Source organism: Gracilinanus agilis, chromosome 6, assembly GCF_016433145.1.
Source record: "Gracilinanus agilis isolate LMUSP501 chromosome 6, AgileGrace, whole genome shotgun sequence".
NCBI lineage: Eukaryota > Metazoa > Chordata > Mammalia > Didelphimorphia > Didelphidae > Gracilinanus > Gracilinanus agilis.
In genome coordinates, this window is record NC_058135.1 from 227640847 (window position 1) to 227654264 (window position 13418).

The 13418-nt window shown below is 38.8% G+C and overlaps 1 protein-coding gene across 1 annotated transcript in view; it reads left to right on the top strand.

The window, feature by feature from the left end:
- The window catches only part of PTPRA (protein tyrosine phosphatase receptor type A), a 135308-nt gene that overhangs the window by 79952 nt on the left and 41938 nt on the right, over nt 1-13418 (top strand). The window contains exons 3-4 of the mRNA XM_044681298.1: nt 11697-11775; nt 12060-12437. Coding sequence (XP_044537233.1) covers nt 11697-11775; nt 12060-12437 — 457 coding nt within the window. The remainder of the gene's footprint in view (nt 1-11696; nt 11776-12059; nt 12438-13418) is intronic.

A 13418-nucleotide genomic window follows, 5' to 3' on the forward strand; every position in this document is an offset into this window, starting at 1 on the left:
ACTCAAATATACAAGGAGTTAAAGCAATTGTATAAAAAATCAAGCCATTCCCCAATTGATAAATGGGCAAGAGACATGAATAGGCAATTTTCAGGTAAAAAAATCAAAAGTATCAAAAAGCACATGAGAAAGTGTTCCAAATCTCTAATAATTAGAGAAATGCAAATCAAAACAACTCTGAGGTATCACCTCACACCTAGCAGATTGGCTAAAATGAAAGAAGGGGAGAGTAATGAATGTTGGAGGGGATGTGGCAAAATTGGGACATTAATGCATTGCTGGTGGAGCTGTGAACTGATCCAACCATTCTGGCTGGCAATTTGGAATCATGCTCAAAGGGCTATAAAAGAATGCCTGCCCTTTGATCCAGCCATACCATTGCTGGGTTTGTACCCCAAAGAGATCATAGATAAACAGACTTGTACGAAAATATTCATAGCTGCGCTTTTTGTGGTGGCAACAAACTGGAAAAGGAGGGTATGTCCTTCAATTGGGGAATGGCTGAACAAACTGTGGTATATGCGGGTGATGGAATACTATTGTGCTAAAAGGAATAATAAACTGGAGGAGTTCCAGGCGAACTGGAGAGACCTCCGGGAACTGATGCAGAGCGAAAGGAGCAGAGCCAGAAGAACATTGTACACAGAGACGGACATACTGTGGTAAAATCGAATGTAATGGGCTTCTGTACCAGCAACAAGGTAATGACCCAGGACAGCTCTGAGGGATTTATGGTAAAGAACGCTACCTACATTCAGAGGAAGGACTGCAGGAGAGGAAACATATAAGAAAAGAAACTGCTTGAACACATGGGTCAGGGTGGACATGATTGGGGATGTGGAAGTCGAAACTACCACACCAATGCAACCACCAACAATTTGGAAATAGGTCTTGATCAAGGACACATGACAAAACCAGTGGAAATGTGCGTCGGCCATGGGTGGGGGGAGAGCGGGGGGTGAAGGGGATAGGAGGAGCATGAATCAGGTAACCATGTTAAAAATGATTATTAATAAATGTTAAAAAAAAAAACTACATAGTTTGTCAGGATCCATTGAAAGAATTAGAAATAGTTAACCTGATGAAGCATCTGAAGTACAGTCTTATGCTAGATAGATAAAATAATGCTAGCTACTTACTATGTGCCAGACATTGTACTAAGTTCTGATGAAACAAATACAAGCAAGACAGCTCCTGCTTTCAAGGAATTTATATTCTAATGGGACAAGACAATATATGGAACAGGGGGATAAAGGCTGAAAGGTGAGGAGATATGGGTTACCCTTGAGAGAACATGTTGAGATAGCCAGAGCCCTGGCAAAGTAAAGCAAAAGCTTGCCAGTACTACCTATTTGGAGTAACTAGGGCTAGTGACCAAAGTTATGAGAGGGCAGAGGTAGAGACAGAGGTCTGAGTAGAAAGAGCATGGTGAGAAAATGTTGAAGAAGTAGTAGAAGTATTAAACCTGCTCCCTTTGGTCCCAGAGGGCAGAACAAAAAATTAGAGTAAAAGTGACAAAGAAATAGGTTCTAGCTCTAGGTAAAGAAAAATTTTCTAATACTTAGATCTGTTGAAAAGCTAAAAAGACAGCTGTAAGCTTCCCCACACAGCTTGCATTAGATCTTCTACTTGCCTCTGGATGCTGCATTGCCTTCTTTCTGTCTTATAAGTTTACATTTGCTGCCCCTGTTGCTGACAACGACTCCAAAATGTACAAGCTGTCTTTGCTAGAGATGAAAGTGGGTCTACCTTCCTCAGTTCTCTCCCCACTCCACTCCATTCAGCCACTAAAGTGAATTTCCTAAAACATAAGTCTGATCATATCCCTCCCCCTCAATAAATTCTAGTGGCTTCCTGTTGAATCCAGGAGCAATACAAAATGCTCTGTTTAGCCTTCAGAATCATTCATAACCTAGCGTCAGTCTACCTTTCTAATCTGTTTACTCCTAATTCCCCAACACACAGTCTTCAGTCCAGTTACATTGACCTCCTGGCTATTCCATGAAAAGACACTCCATCTCTTAACTCCAGACATTTCCTCTGGACATATCCCATACTTGAAATGCTTTCCTTCCTCCATTCCAATTATTGAATTCCCTGGCTTCCTTTAATTCTTGACTAAAATCCTACCTTCTACAGGAAGCTTTCCCCAACCTCTCTTAATTCCAGGGCATTCCTTCTTTTCATTATTTTTTATTTAATCCTGTACATAGCTTGCTTATATATATATATATATTTATTTGTAATGTTGTCTTCCCCATTAGATTGTAAGCTCTTTGAGGGCAGGGACTGTGTATCCTAAGCATTTAGCATAGTGCCTGGCACAACATAGTAGATACTTAATAAAGGTTTATTGATTGAATGATTGATGCCCCTTTGAATGACTTCCCCTTCAATGTTAGGTACCTCAGACATTAGTTGGGGATGAATCCCAAAGCAAGAGAGGAGGTATTATGACCATTAATGTTCATCATTGAACATGATATATTGTTAACAACTAGTATCATCCTTTGTATTACCTCTATATGGCCCCTGAAGAGCACCCTGTGCTGCTCACAGAAGATCTCTGCACCCCAGAGCCAACATAGAGGAAAGATGATAGAGGTGATTTATACCTCAGCCATATATGTTACCATCCAGGTTGTGCTGTCTGTGTATATCTCTGCTTGTATTGTGATGGACTTTGGTGGTGGTGTGATCCACTTTTCTTTATGCCATCTTACATCTGGATCTGGTTTGCTGTGTCCTGATGGACTAGACTTTAAGCATGATTTGACCACTGTTACATCTAGTTCACCTGAAGAAGATAGTTGGGTTATAAATGAGGCAATAAGAAATCCAGAGCTTCAGACACTCTATTCCAGCCTTCTTTCTTAGGAATGGAAGCCTTTGGTATGCCTGAAACTACTTTTAACTTAGTAGTCATGAAGTATAATTGATATCCATAAGGATCTCTATACCAATATCATCTTGATTCCAGTCCTGACACTATGTACTGCACCACTTAGTTGCCCCTCATTTTCAGTTACTAACCCAATATTTTTCTTTAAAACAACTATAGCAGAAAACTGTTTTACACAGATAAAATGTTACAAATTTGTAGCATTTTACTTAACAAAAAACAAAGAATTCTTCATTTACCCATAGATATAATATAATACATTTTTTAGGTTTAAACATTTATATTAAATATTCTTTGTACTATATTCCCTGTTAGTTTGAATGAATTCTTCATATTAATATTCATTTTATTGGCATTGATTTTTATCTTTCTTTTCAAAGTTAAAAATAAAATAAGTATATTTATTTGAGATTTGTACTGGAAATATCCAGTAATTTTGGCATTTGCTTCATGTGTGCCTCCATTTCTCTTTTCCTCTTGACAGTGAGGGATGGGAGGACTAGTGGAGGGCAGGGGGACGCCCTACAGTTTGGAAAACTTTGCCACACTGAGACTACTATGGAGGTAGGGCGGGGTACAATATGGGATTTCCATTGTGTCACACTCCACATTGCATGACTCATCTCCCATTTTCTTGCTGCAGTTGAATTCTTCCACAGCTAATGTTGCCACAGGTTTATGATTTAAAGAAATTTTGTTTTTCTAAATAAAAAATCAGTGAACTTGAACATCCATCTTCACTCAGGCTTTCATCATTGGTTTGTCCATTGTTGCTTAAGAAGGGGCAAAATTACCATATAGTACAAATTAGACTGCAAAAGTGCACACAATCAAGAAAAATTATAAAGCATTGCCTTTAATAACCCCTATCATCTAGTGCCTAGAAGATTGGGGAGAGGAGGGGAGGAGTTATTGAATGATGATAGAAGGAAAAGATCTTTTGAGACTCAAGCAGAAGCAAAAATAGCTTGGAATTAGACCCAAATATTATTACCTGAAGAGCATCTTATTGGAGAGAAGAGAGAAAAATCATTGTTATGTAACTAAGCACCATAATCCCCCAAAGGCCAATATTTTGTTTCAAGTGAGTAATGGTGAACCTATGGCACATGTGCAAAAAAGGGCACACAGAGCCCTTTCTGTGGGCACTCCTGCCGTTGCCCGCCAGAATCCATTACTAGAAAGCTAGAGAGACTTGGGATGGAGCTGTTCCTCTCCCCCTCTCTATGCACCTGAGGACATTCCTCACTTCCCCTGCCCCTCTGCCCAGCAGCCCAATGGGAGCACTTCCTCCTTCCCCGTTCTGGGGTAAAGGGAGTGGCCAGGGGAAGGAGGGGGACAAAGTTGGGGGGGGACCCTGACATTTTATCTCTAAAAGGTTTGCCATCACTGGCCTAGACCATTTGACATACACTTATTCAAGTTAAGAAATTATGATTAAAGTACCCACTGTAGGGGGCAGCTGGGTAGCTCAGTGGATTGAGAGCCAGGCCTAGAGATGGGAGGGAGGTCCTATGTTCAAATCTGGCCTCAGACACTTCCCAGCTGTGTGACCCTGGACAAGTCACTTAACCCCCCATTGCCTAGCCCTTACCACTCTTCTGCCTTGGAGCCAATACACAGTATTGACTCCAAGACAGAAGGTAAGGGTTTTATTTAAAAAAATAATAATAAAATAAAGTACCCACTGTATGTCAAGATACAAAGCTTAGCTATTACAGAGTTTCTGCCTACATGGAGTATATAGATGATTAGAAAACTGGATTAATCCATAAATAATCTTTATGCAAGATACCTTTTTTCCCCTGACCAAACTTATGATTTCATCAGTATCTGTGGAAGCTTCCTTCACTAATGCAAATCTTCAATTTTTCTGCAATTTCTAGTCTTAAATAGTTGCCCGGAGCACTGAAAGATTAAGTGATTAGCCCAAAGTCACAAACTGATGTTTTAGCTGCAGGACTTTAACCTAGATCTCCTTGATCCCAAATCCAGCTTTCAAACCACTCTGCCATGGCTACTACCTTTAATACAATATGTTACCGCCAGATTCATATATCAGAACAAATGAGTCTTGATGTTATTCGTCACTCAGAGTTTGTCTCCTGCTTCCTCTGCTTCTGAAGGAGATTGGGGATGGAGATTAACAACTATGACTAGAAAGTTCATTTTGTGCCACTAGGTGATATAAATGCAATAAATACAGGTCTTACTCCCCAGAAGAAAGGATGAAGAGCTCTTCATTCTAATAGAGGGACTTATATGTAGATCTTAATGACTTAGAAAGTATTTTTCATGTGTTATCTCATTTGATCCTTACAACAATTGAGACAGTATTCTGATCCACACATTATAGATGAAGATACTGAAGCTCAAAAAGACCAGAGGACTTACCCCCTTTTACCAGCATTTTGGCACAATCCTTCTCACTTCAACTCGGAAGCTCTTCCCACTATGCCAGTAGTTACCAAACAGACCAGAATACTGTCAATAAGGAAACCTTTCTCTTGGACTATAATATTAGCATACTGGATAGTGAGCTGACCTTTAAGCCAGGTAGACCTGTCTAATCTATTATACAGGCTGTATAGATTATTTAACTTCTTGGAACTTCAAGCTACTCCCTAACACTATGAATTGCAGAAAAAGTGTCAAACTGCATTAATAAAGGAAGTTACCTTTCCCAAAGGTTCTCTATACCAATGAAATTATAGATCTTATCCCTTTGTTGTAGTTCAATCATTTTCAGTTGTGTCTGATTTTTTGTGACCTCATTTGAGGTTTTTTTGGCAGAGATTCTAGAATGGTTTGCCATTTCCTTCTCCAAGTCACTTTGCAATTGAGGAAATGGAGGCAAATAGGATTAAACAATTTCCTCACAGTCACATAGCTAGTAAGTGTCTGAGACTAAATTTAAAATCATAAAAATGAGTCTTCCTGACTTCAGGCCTGGCACTCAATCCTCTGTATCACTTAGCTGCCCTTCTATCCCTTTAAGTTCTCTGAAAAAGATTATTAGATTTTTGGATGAACATCTATGAAGGGATAGCCAAGCAAACTTCAAGAATAGGTCAAGGCCTACTAACCTGATTTCCTTTTTTTTTTATGACAGTATTACTAAACAATAGATGAGGAGAATTGATATAGTTTACCTAGAGTTTAGCAAAGTTTTTGCTAAAGTATATCACACTATTGTTGTGTAAAAGATGGAAAAAGATGGTTTAGATTGACTCTGAATTGGCCATACTCAAAGACTAGTGAATGTTATTCAATATCAATTTAGCAAGAGCTGCTAATCAAATATGCAAATGATAAAAATCTGGGGAGAGGATTAGTAGCACACTAAATAAAGTTAAGATCCTAAAAGACCTTGATAGGCTAAAACAGAGATGTCAAACTCTGCCCCAGTGTGACCCAAATTATATTAAAATATAATTGGGAGATATTTAACAAAATAAAAAATAATAGAATATAAATAACATTAATATGTAGTTTTCTAAGTCAACGTGTAACCCATTTCTATCCTTTATGGAAGTAGTGATTGTTGTCCTTATTAGAAGAGTACCAAAATGACTTTTAACTTGAGCATAAATTGGATTTAAATGAGACAGAGTTGCACAAAAGTCAAGACAGCTGGCAATGACTCAGGACACAGAGTTTGACCTTGGCTTCTTTGGTGTCTAACCAAGCTTTAAGCACTCCACAGAGACTGCTTCTACTGCCTTCATAACCATTAGAACAAATTGTTCTCATCTACATTGTTCTCATCCACCCCTTTTACCAGGAGAAGTCTTCATGTGCCTGGGATAGACATACCCCTAACTCAACAATGGGTTTGAGGCCTGTTGGTTACCCTTAACCTGGTGTAGCCTGCCTGCTGGGATGGTTTACCAGGATGTGGTTGCTGCACATGCTGCAGTTTCTTTGAGCCAGAGGTGAGAGCTGGGTGGCAGGTAGACACGAAAGAAGGAAATCAGCCCTGAAAGGGGCCCTGCAAGTCCTCACATTAGAGGTACTAGTATTCCCTGAATATTTCATATATCCCATTCCTTATATATTGCCTAGAGGCCCCATTTCTATTTCAGTTTAACATCATTGGGCTAGAGCATTAGGCTAAATCTACTAATATGAAATTCAGTAGAGGTAAGTGCAAAAATTTATACTTGGGTACAAAAAATACACTTCACAAATACAAGATGGGGAAGCATAGTTAGACATTGCTTGTTATGGAAAAGATCTGAGGACCTTAGAGGACTGCGAACTCAAACTCAAATGTCGTAGGGCAGCCAAAAAAACCTAATGTGATCTTGAACCACATTAAAACAGGGATAGCTTCTAGAAATAGAGAGATGAGAGTCACATTGAATTCTACCTCCTTCAGACTTCATTTTGAGTGTCATGTTCAGTTCTGGGGGCCATGTTTTAAAAGGACATTGATAAGCTGGAGATCAACCAAAATAGTAAGGGCCTTGAGTGCACCTCTTATAAGGGAGCGATGTTTATCCTAGAGAGGGTGAGATAGTGCTTCTTTTCTTCAAGTTTTTAAAAGATTGACACGAAGGCATTAGATTTGTTCTGTTTGGTCCTAGAGGCAGATCCTGGAACAATAAGTGGAAGTTAAAACAAATTTAAGCTTGATGTGAAAAACTACCAAAGTAAAACTGTAGGTTCCTCTTATGTCAAGCAGAGCTGTATACCACTTTCATTTGTCATAGGAATGATTCCTCTTCAGGTGTGGGTAGGACTAGATGCTCATTGAAATCATTTCAACCTTCAAATTCTGTGATTCTGTTTTTTGGGTTTGGAGAGAGTTTGCAGAGCTTATTACATATATCCTCTCATTTCTTCATTTTGATTTACAACCCTGTAAAGTAAAGGCTAGGTTATTATGCCCATTTTGAAGATGAGGACACTGAGGCTTAGAGAGATTAGTAGTCCGTAATTAAACATTTATAAAATAACTTCTATTTGTTAGGCATTGTGCTAAATGCTAGGGATACCAAAGATCACAAAAGATATTCTTAAGGAGCTCACAAGCCTTGTTGTTATTGAAAATAATGAGGGCTGAGATTAGAAGGGAGAATAGTATTTTAATAAAAGCCATGCACATTAAAATAGAGTACCATAATTTCTAACAACACATTTTAAAACAATAAACAATGATGTTAAAATAATCATATACTTGTTACAACTTGTAAACTTTGTCTAAGAGTTTTTCAACAAATTCTGTTACTGCTTCCATATAAAAATCTGATATTTAAAAAAAAAAAAAAACTTCTGGTCTAAATTATCCTCAAGAATTCTAGACCCTTCTGATAAAAGAGGCTAAAACATAGACTAATATCAAAAAATATATGACAACAATTCTTCACAATAAAATATATAAAGCTTATCCTTTAAGACCACAATTCTTTAAAATAAATTCATAAAACCTATCATTTATACAGAAGGGTACTAGGCACCTAAAGTAAATTTTTAAAAGACCTCTCACAAGATTACAATTTAAATCTCAAGGCAGGCATCAAACTCTCCAAAGTTTTATACAATTACCAAGATAGGATAAAAACTTAAAAGACATGTGCTCCTATAAATCCAGTATACATAAGGCAATCTACAACTTTAAAAATGTGTAAGATGTTCAAATGGTACAAGAACACACAGCATTGTTTTTGATTACAGTAAAAATGAAACCTGAAATAAATTAGGAAATATAATGTGAGTGCCAGATATCAAGCTATATCATCAAAAAAAACCTCTTCTACCGGTTCTAATAGATTTTTCTCATTATTTGGGAGTTACAATAAAATCATAAACAGAATTAATCTAGCAGCCACAAACTTCATTAACTTAAAATGATTCAGTGCAACAGGAAAATCAACGAAATAAACAAAATTAATTCACAAAATATAATCCGCAAAATGCAGTAAGATACAATCTTTTTAAAACCCTGAGTTCTGAGGTTTTAAACTCCCCTTCTGGTCCCATTTAAAGTTCAAATTTCAGGGTCCATATAATCAGTCTCTGCTCTTAGTTCAAAGTTCTGAGCAGGTATGGGGTAAATTTCTTTTCCCCTGAGTTTGAGTTTAATAATTCAAAAAGTTTGAATGGGCCATGCACCCGATGAAGAGTAATCACTAGTTCAAGGTTCATACACTAGAGTCCATGTAGGATCGTGGGCTCAGGGCTAGAGAAAAGCTTAGGTCAGTTTTGTAGGAAAATACCCACGTCCAGAGCTTGTGGGGGGTGGGGGCGGTGCCTAAATTAGGCCTTTAGAGAAATCACGTGGAGGCTATAATGCAGGCCATTACCAAGAGAGTGGGGGGGTGGGGGTGGCGATACCAAATCTTTAGCAGCAGCCGCAGAAGTCTCCGAAGATCACGGCAGTCCGGACAGGGCGATAGTGAAAGCAGCAGCACTGTTGGGCCTCAGAACAGGACGAGCAGCACTAGTGAGGCAGGAACATGAGGCAGCGGTCTGTACTGGTGGGCTCCAGATTCAGGATCAGGCAGAGAACAGAAGAGGAGGAAGGGAGTCCAGGTCAGGACCCAGGTCGATCAGCGTCAGAGGCAGCAGGAAACCCAGCAGTCCGTCAGTGTCCATAAGGGCCACCAGGCCTGGAGCATTGAGCAAAATAATTCGCAGCCCAGCGGCAATTAAAACTATTGTCCCTCTTCCCGAAAAGGCAGCCTACAGGCTGGGGAAAATAGGAAGAGGACTGGGCGAGGGAAAAGATAATTTCTGAGACTCTGGGTCCCAGAGCCGCATGGCTTCTTCTTAGGCTATCTAGAAAATTTAGGGTCTGAACTTCAACCTTCTGGTTCGACAAACTGTTGTTATTGAAAATGATGAGGCTGAGATTAGAAGGGAGAATAGTATTTTAATAAAAGCCATGCTGATAGAGATAAAAATCATTAGCCCACACGCCTGTAAGTATTCAAACTGCTGCCTCAGCCATTTTACCTTTTGCATCTCCCACGCACCCAGGTAGCTAAAAAAGGAAGTTCAAAGTCACTCCCCCCCCCATTTAAAGCCGTCCCTCACCTTGAATACGTAATCCAAAACAGGAAACCCATTGGGGATCACGGGAAATGTAGTTCCAAGTATCCCAAGTGATTTTAAATAACACACCTGTAGAGGAGATAGCCTGTAAATAATTATATACAAAAAAGCTCTCTACAGGATAAATGGGAAATAATCATCAGAGGGAAGGCACTAGAATTAAGAGGGATCAACAAATAATTCCTGTAGAAGGTAGTTTAGCTGGGGCTCAAAGGAAGCCAGGGAAAACAGAATATAGAGGAAGAAGAGTAGAGTGTCCAGGATATAACCCTGCAGGTAGGAGGAGAACCAGGAGAGTGGTATCCCGAAGAGTATCAATAGGGAGAGAGTGATCAGCAGTGTCAAAAGGTGCAGAGCAGTCAAGGAGAATGAGGACTGAGAAAAGGGAACTTAAGAAATCAGTAGTGCCTTTGGAGAGAGCAGTTTTGGTGAAATGATAAAATCAGAAACCAAATTGTAAGGGGGCTGAAAAGAAAGTTTCGAGAAGAGAAAGTGGAGGCACCACTAGTAGACAGCCTTTTCAAAAAGTTTAGCTACAAAGGGCAGAAGAGATAAGACAATAGAAGAATCAAGTGAAGATTTTTTTCAGGATAGAGTAGACATGGGTGTATTTGTTTGTAGGCAGTAGAAAATGGGCCAGTAGAGAGGGAAGGATGAAAATAAAGTGATAAAGTAGGGATGGCAAGGGAGGGGCAATCTAATGGAGGAGATAGGAATGAGATCACTTGAACAAGTTAACAAGGGTTAGCCTTGGCCACTTAATCATGTGAGACATGGATGAAGGAGGGAAAATGGCAGAAGGCACCTAAGCGACAGGAGATGAGGATGAGGAGAGAAGCGACAGTTTATAGCCTTAATTTTTTCTTTAAAGTATAAGATGAGGTTCTCAGCTGAGAGTGGTGTGAAGGGGAATGGGAAGTTTGAGGAGAGATGAAAAGGTTTAGAAGAACTGCTGTGAAGAGTGGGATAGGGAGTTAATAAGGGAGGTTAAGGATTGCCTGGATGCAATTCAGTTGAGGCTATTAGACATAAATTTTTGTGGCCTAATCAGAAAGGTTGCATGATTTTTTTCCACCTTCATTCACCACCATGTGTGTGAAAATGAAGGTGAAGGTGACAACTGATGGGCAGTAGAAAGATTAGGACTGGATAAGTAGATGTAAGAATCATTGAATTGAATTGAAGAAGTAAAGTGGTTAGAATCATACAGCTAGTCAGTCTCTGAGATAGGATTCAAACCCAGGTCTTCTTGGAATCCAGGTTGTATTACTCTAGCAACTGTATTCAATACTAAACAAACATTTATATTCTTGCCTTTTGCTTCTTTCCTAGTATCAATGCAAATTCCTCTTTTTTCCTATTTTTAAATGACATTATTTAAAATATTTTGCAGCTAATTAGGTCATAGATTGTTTCACGTTACTTACATTTTAGCCCCTGGATGAGATTTGGGAAGGAGCCATGGTCTCATTGGGAACCCACATTCAATCCCTTGGGAATAGCAACTTCTTCAACAATTTTACCCATTCCTTGGTTATCTTATTAGCTCAGTTTCAGAGGGTGGCCACCATTTTCTGACCTTTCCTCTAGGTTCTGAAGCATCTATTTACTTGAGAATTTGTAGCTCCCAGTTCATAAACTTCAGGTTCATCTTTGTGGATGGTTAATTTGGGTGCAGAGACTAATTCAAGACATCTTCTAAGGTGCCTTATTTGTGGTTTTGCTTTTTTTCCAGATCAACATGGATTCCTGGTTTTTTCTTATTTTGCTCAGCAGTGGCCTGACATGCCTCAGTGCCAGCAATGCCACAACAGGTAAAGCTTCACTTATCTCTGAATAAATCTTGAGTACTTTTGCTTTCTCTCTAAAGTAAAGAAGTAATTAAGATCCCTATTCCCAAAACAATAATTTTAGGGCCTAAATGAAAATAATATCTCCCACTTTCCTCATCTAATGGTCCATTGATCACCTCAGTTAAAGGATAAACAGTTGTGCAGCTGGTCCCTGCTAGGACTAGAACACTTTACGGTCCATGCCATTTGCCTTATTTTTTGATGGATGTATCATGACCTTGATGTGATATTTCCTTGTGTTTTAGTGTTTGCAGTGTCACCTTCAGCAGGAGTTACCTCATCCACATCTATAAGATCAATTAAAGCATCAACCACAGAGCCTGATAAAGGGGAGACCATGAGCTCCAAGGGTTTCAGTCCAAACTCTTCATTGACTTCTTTTCCTACAACACCAACACTCAGCCCACCTGTAATTCTGGAACCTACTAATGTAACTACAGTCAACTCAACCGAGTCTGTTATCAATGTGACTGTAAGGACAGGGGTTTCAGAGTCTAATGTGACTTCACTTTATCCAAATGGAACTTGGCTTCCTGATCCTGGGTTTACAGATGCCAAGACGGAGCCCTGGGAGCAGAATTTTAGCACTTCAGTAACAACACCAGAAGCCTTCACCCCTTCAGGTACTAGAAAAAAATCTTTGTTCTTTCTCTTTCATGTTTGGGGATATGTTCACTTTTTTTTTTTTAACCTTTGCCTTCTGTCTTAAAATTGATACTAAGTATCAGTTCCAAGGTGAAAGAGTGGTAGGGGCAAGACAGTGGGATTAAGTGACTTGCCCAGGGTCACATAGCTAGGAAGTATCTGGGGCCACATTTGAACCTAGGACCTCCATCTCTAGACCCTGAGCTACTTAGCGAGCTCTTCAGGTAAATCTCTAACTCACTTGATGAGAATCCCCTCAATTTCTAATTCTTTGCCACCACATAAATTGCTGCTATAAATACTTTTGTACATATAGGTCCTTTTCCTTTTTCTTTGATTTCTTTGGGATACAGACCTAGTGGTGATAATGCTAGGTCAAAGAGTATGCACAGTTTTACAGCCCTTTGCGTATAGTTCCAAATTGTTCTTTAGAATGGTTGGACTAGTTTAACACTACATTAGTAATTAATTAGTGTCCCTTTTCCCTCATCCCCTCCATCATTTATCATTTCTGATAAGTATGAGATGGTACCTCAAAGTTGTCTAAATTTGAGTTCTCTAAACAATAGTGAATTAGAGCATTTTTTTTCAAATATGACTATAGATAGTTTTGATTTCTTCTTTTGAAAACTACCTGCGCAGATCCTTTGAACATATATCTCTACAAGGAAATGGATCTTATTTTTATAAATTTGATTTAGTTCTATATACAATATATGTTTGAGGAATGAGACTTTTTATTAGAGAAACTTGCCCTTAAAACTTTTTGTTATTACTGCTTTATCTAAGGTACCTTTTTCAAAATGAAGTTTCCTTAATTACCTCTTAAACATTTTTGCTTTTCCTTTGTTTGAGATCATGATTGCTACTTCTGCCATTTTTCTTCAGCTAAAGCATAATAGATTTTTCTTCAGCCCTTTTATTTTAACTTTGTATGTGTCTTTCTGTAAATTATTTAT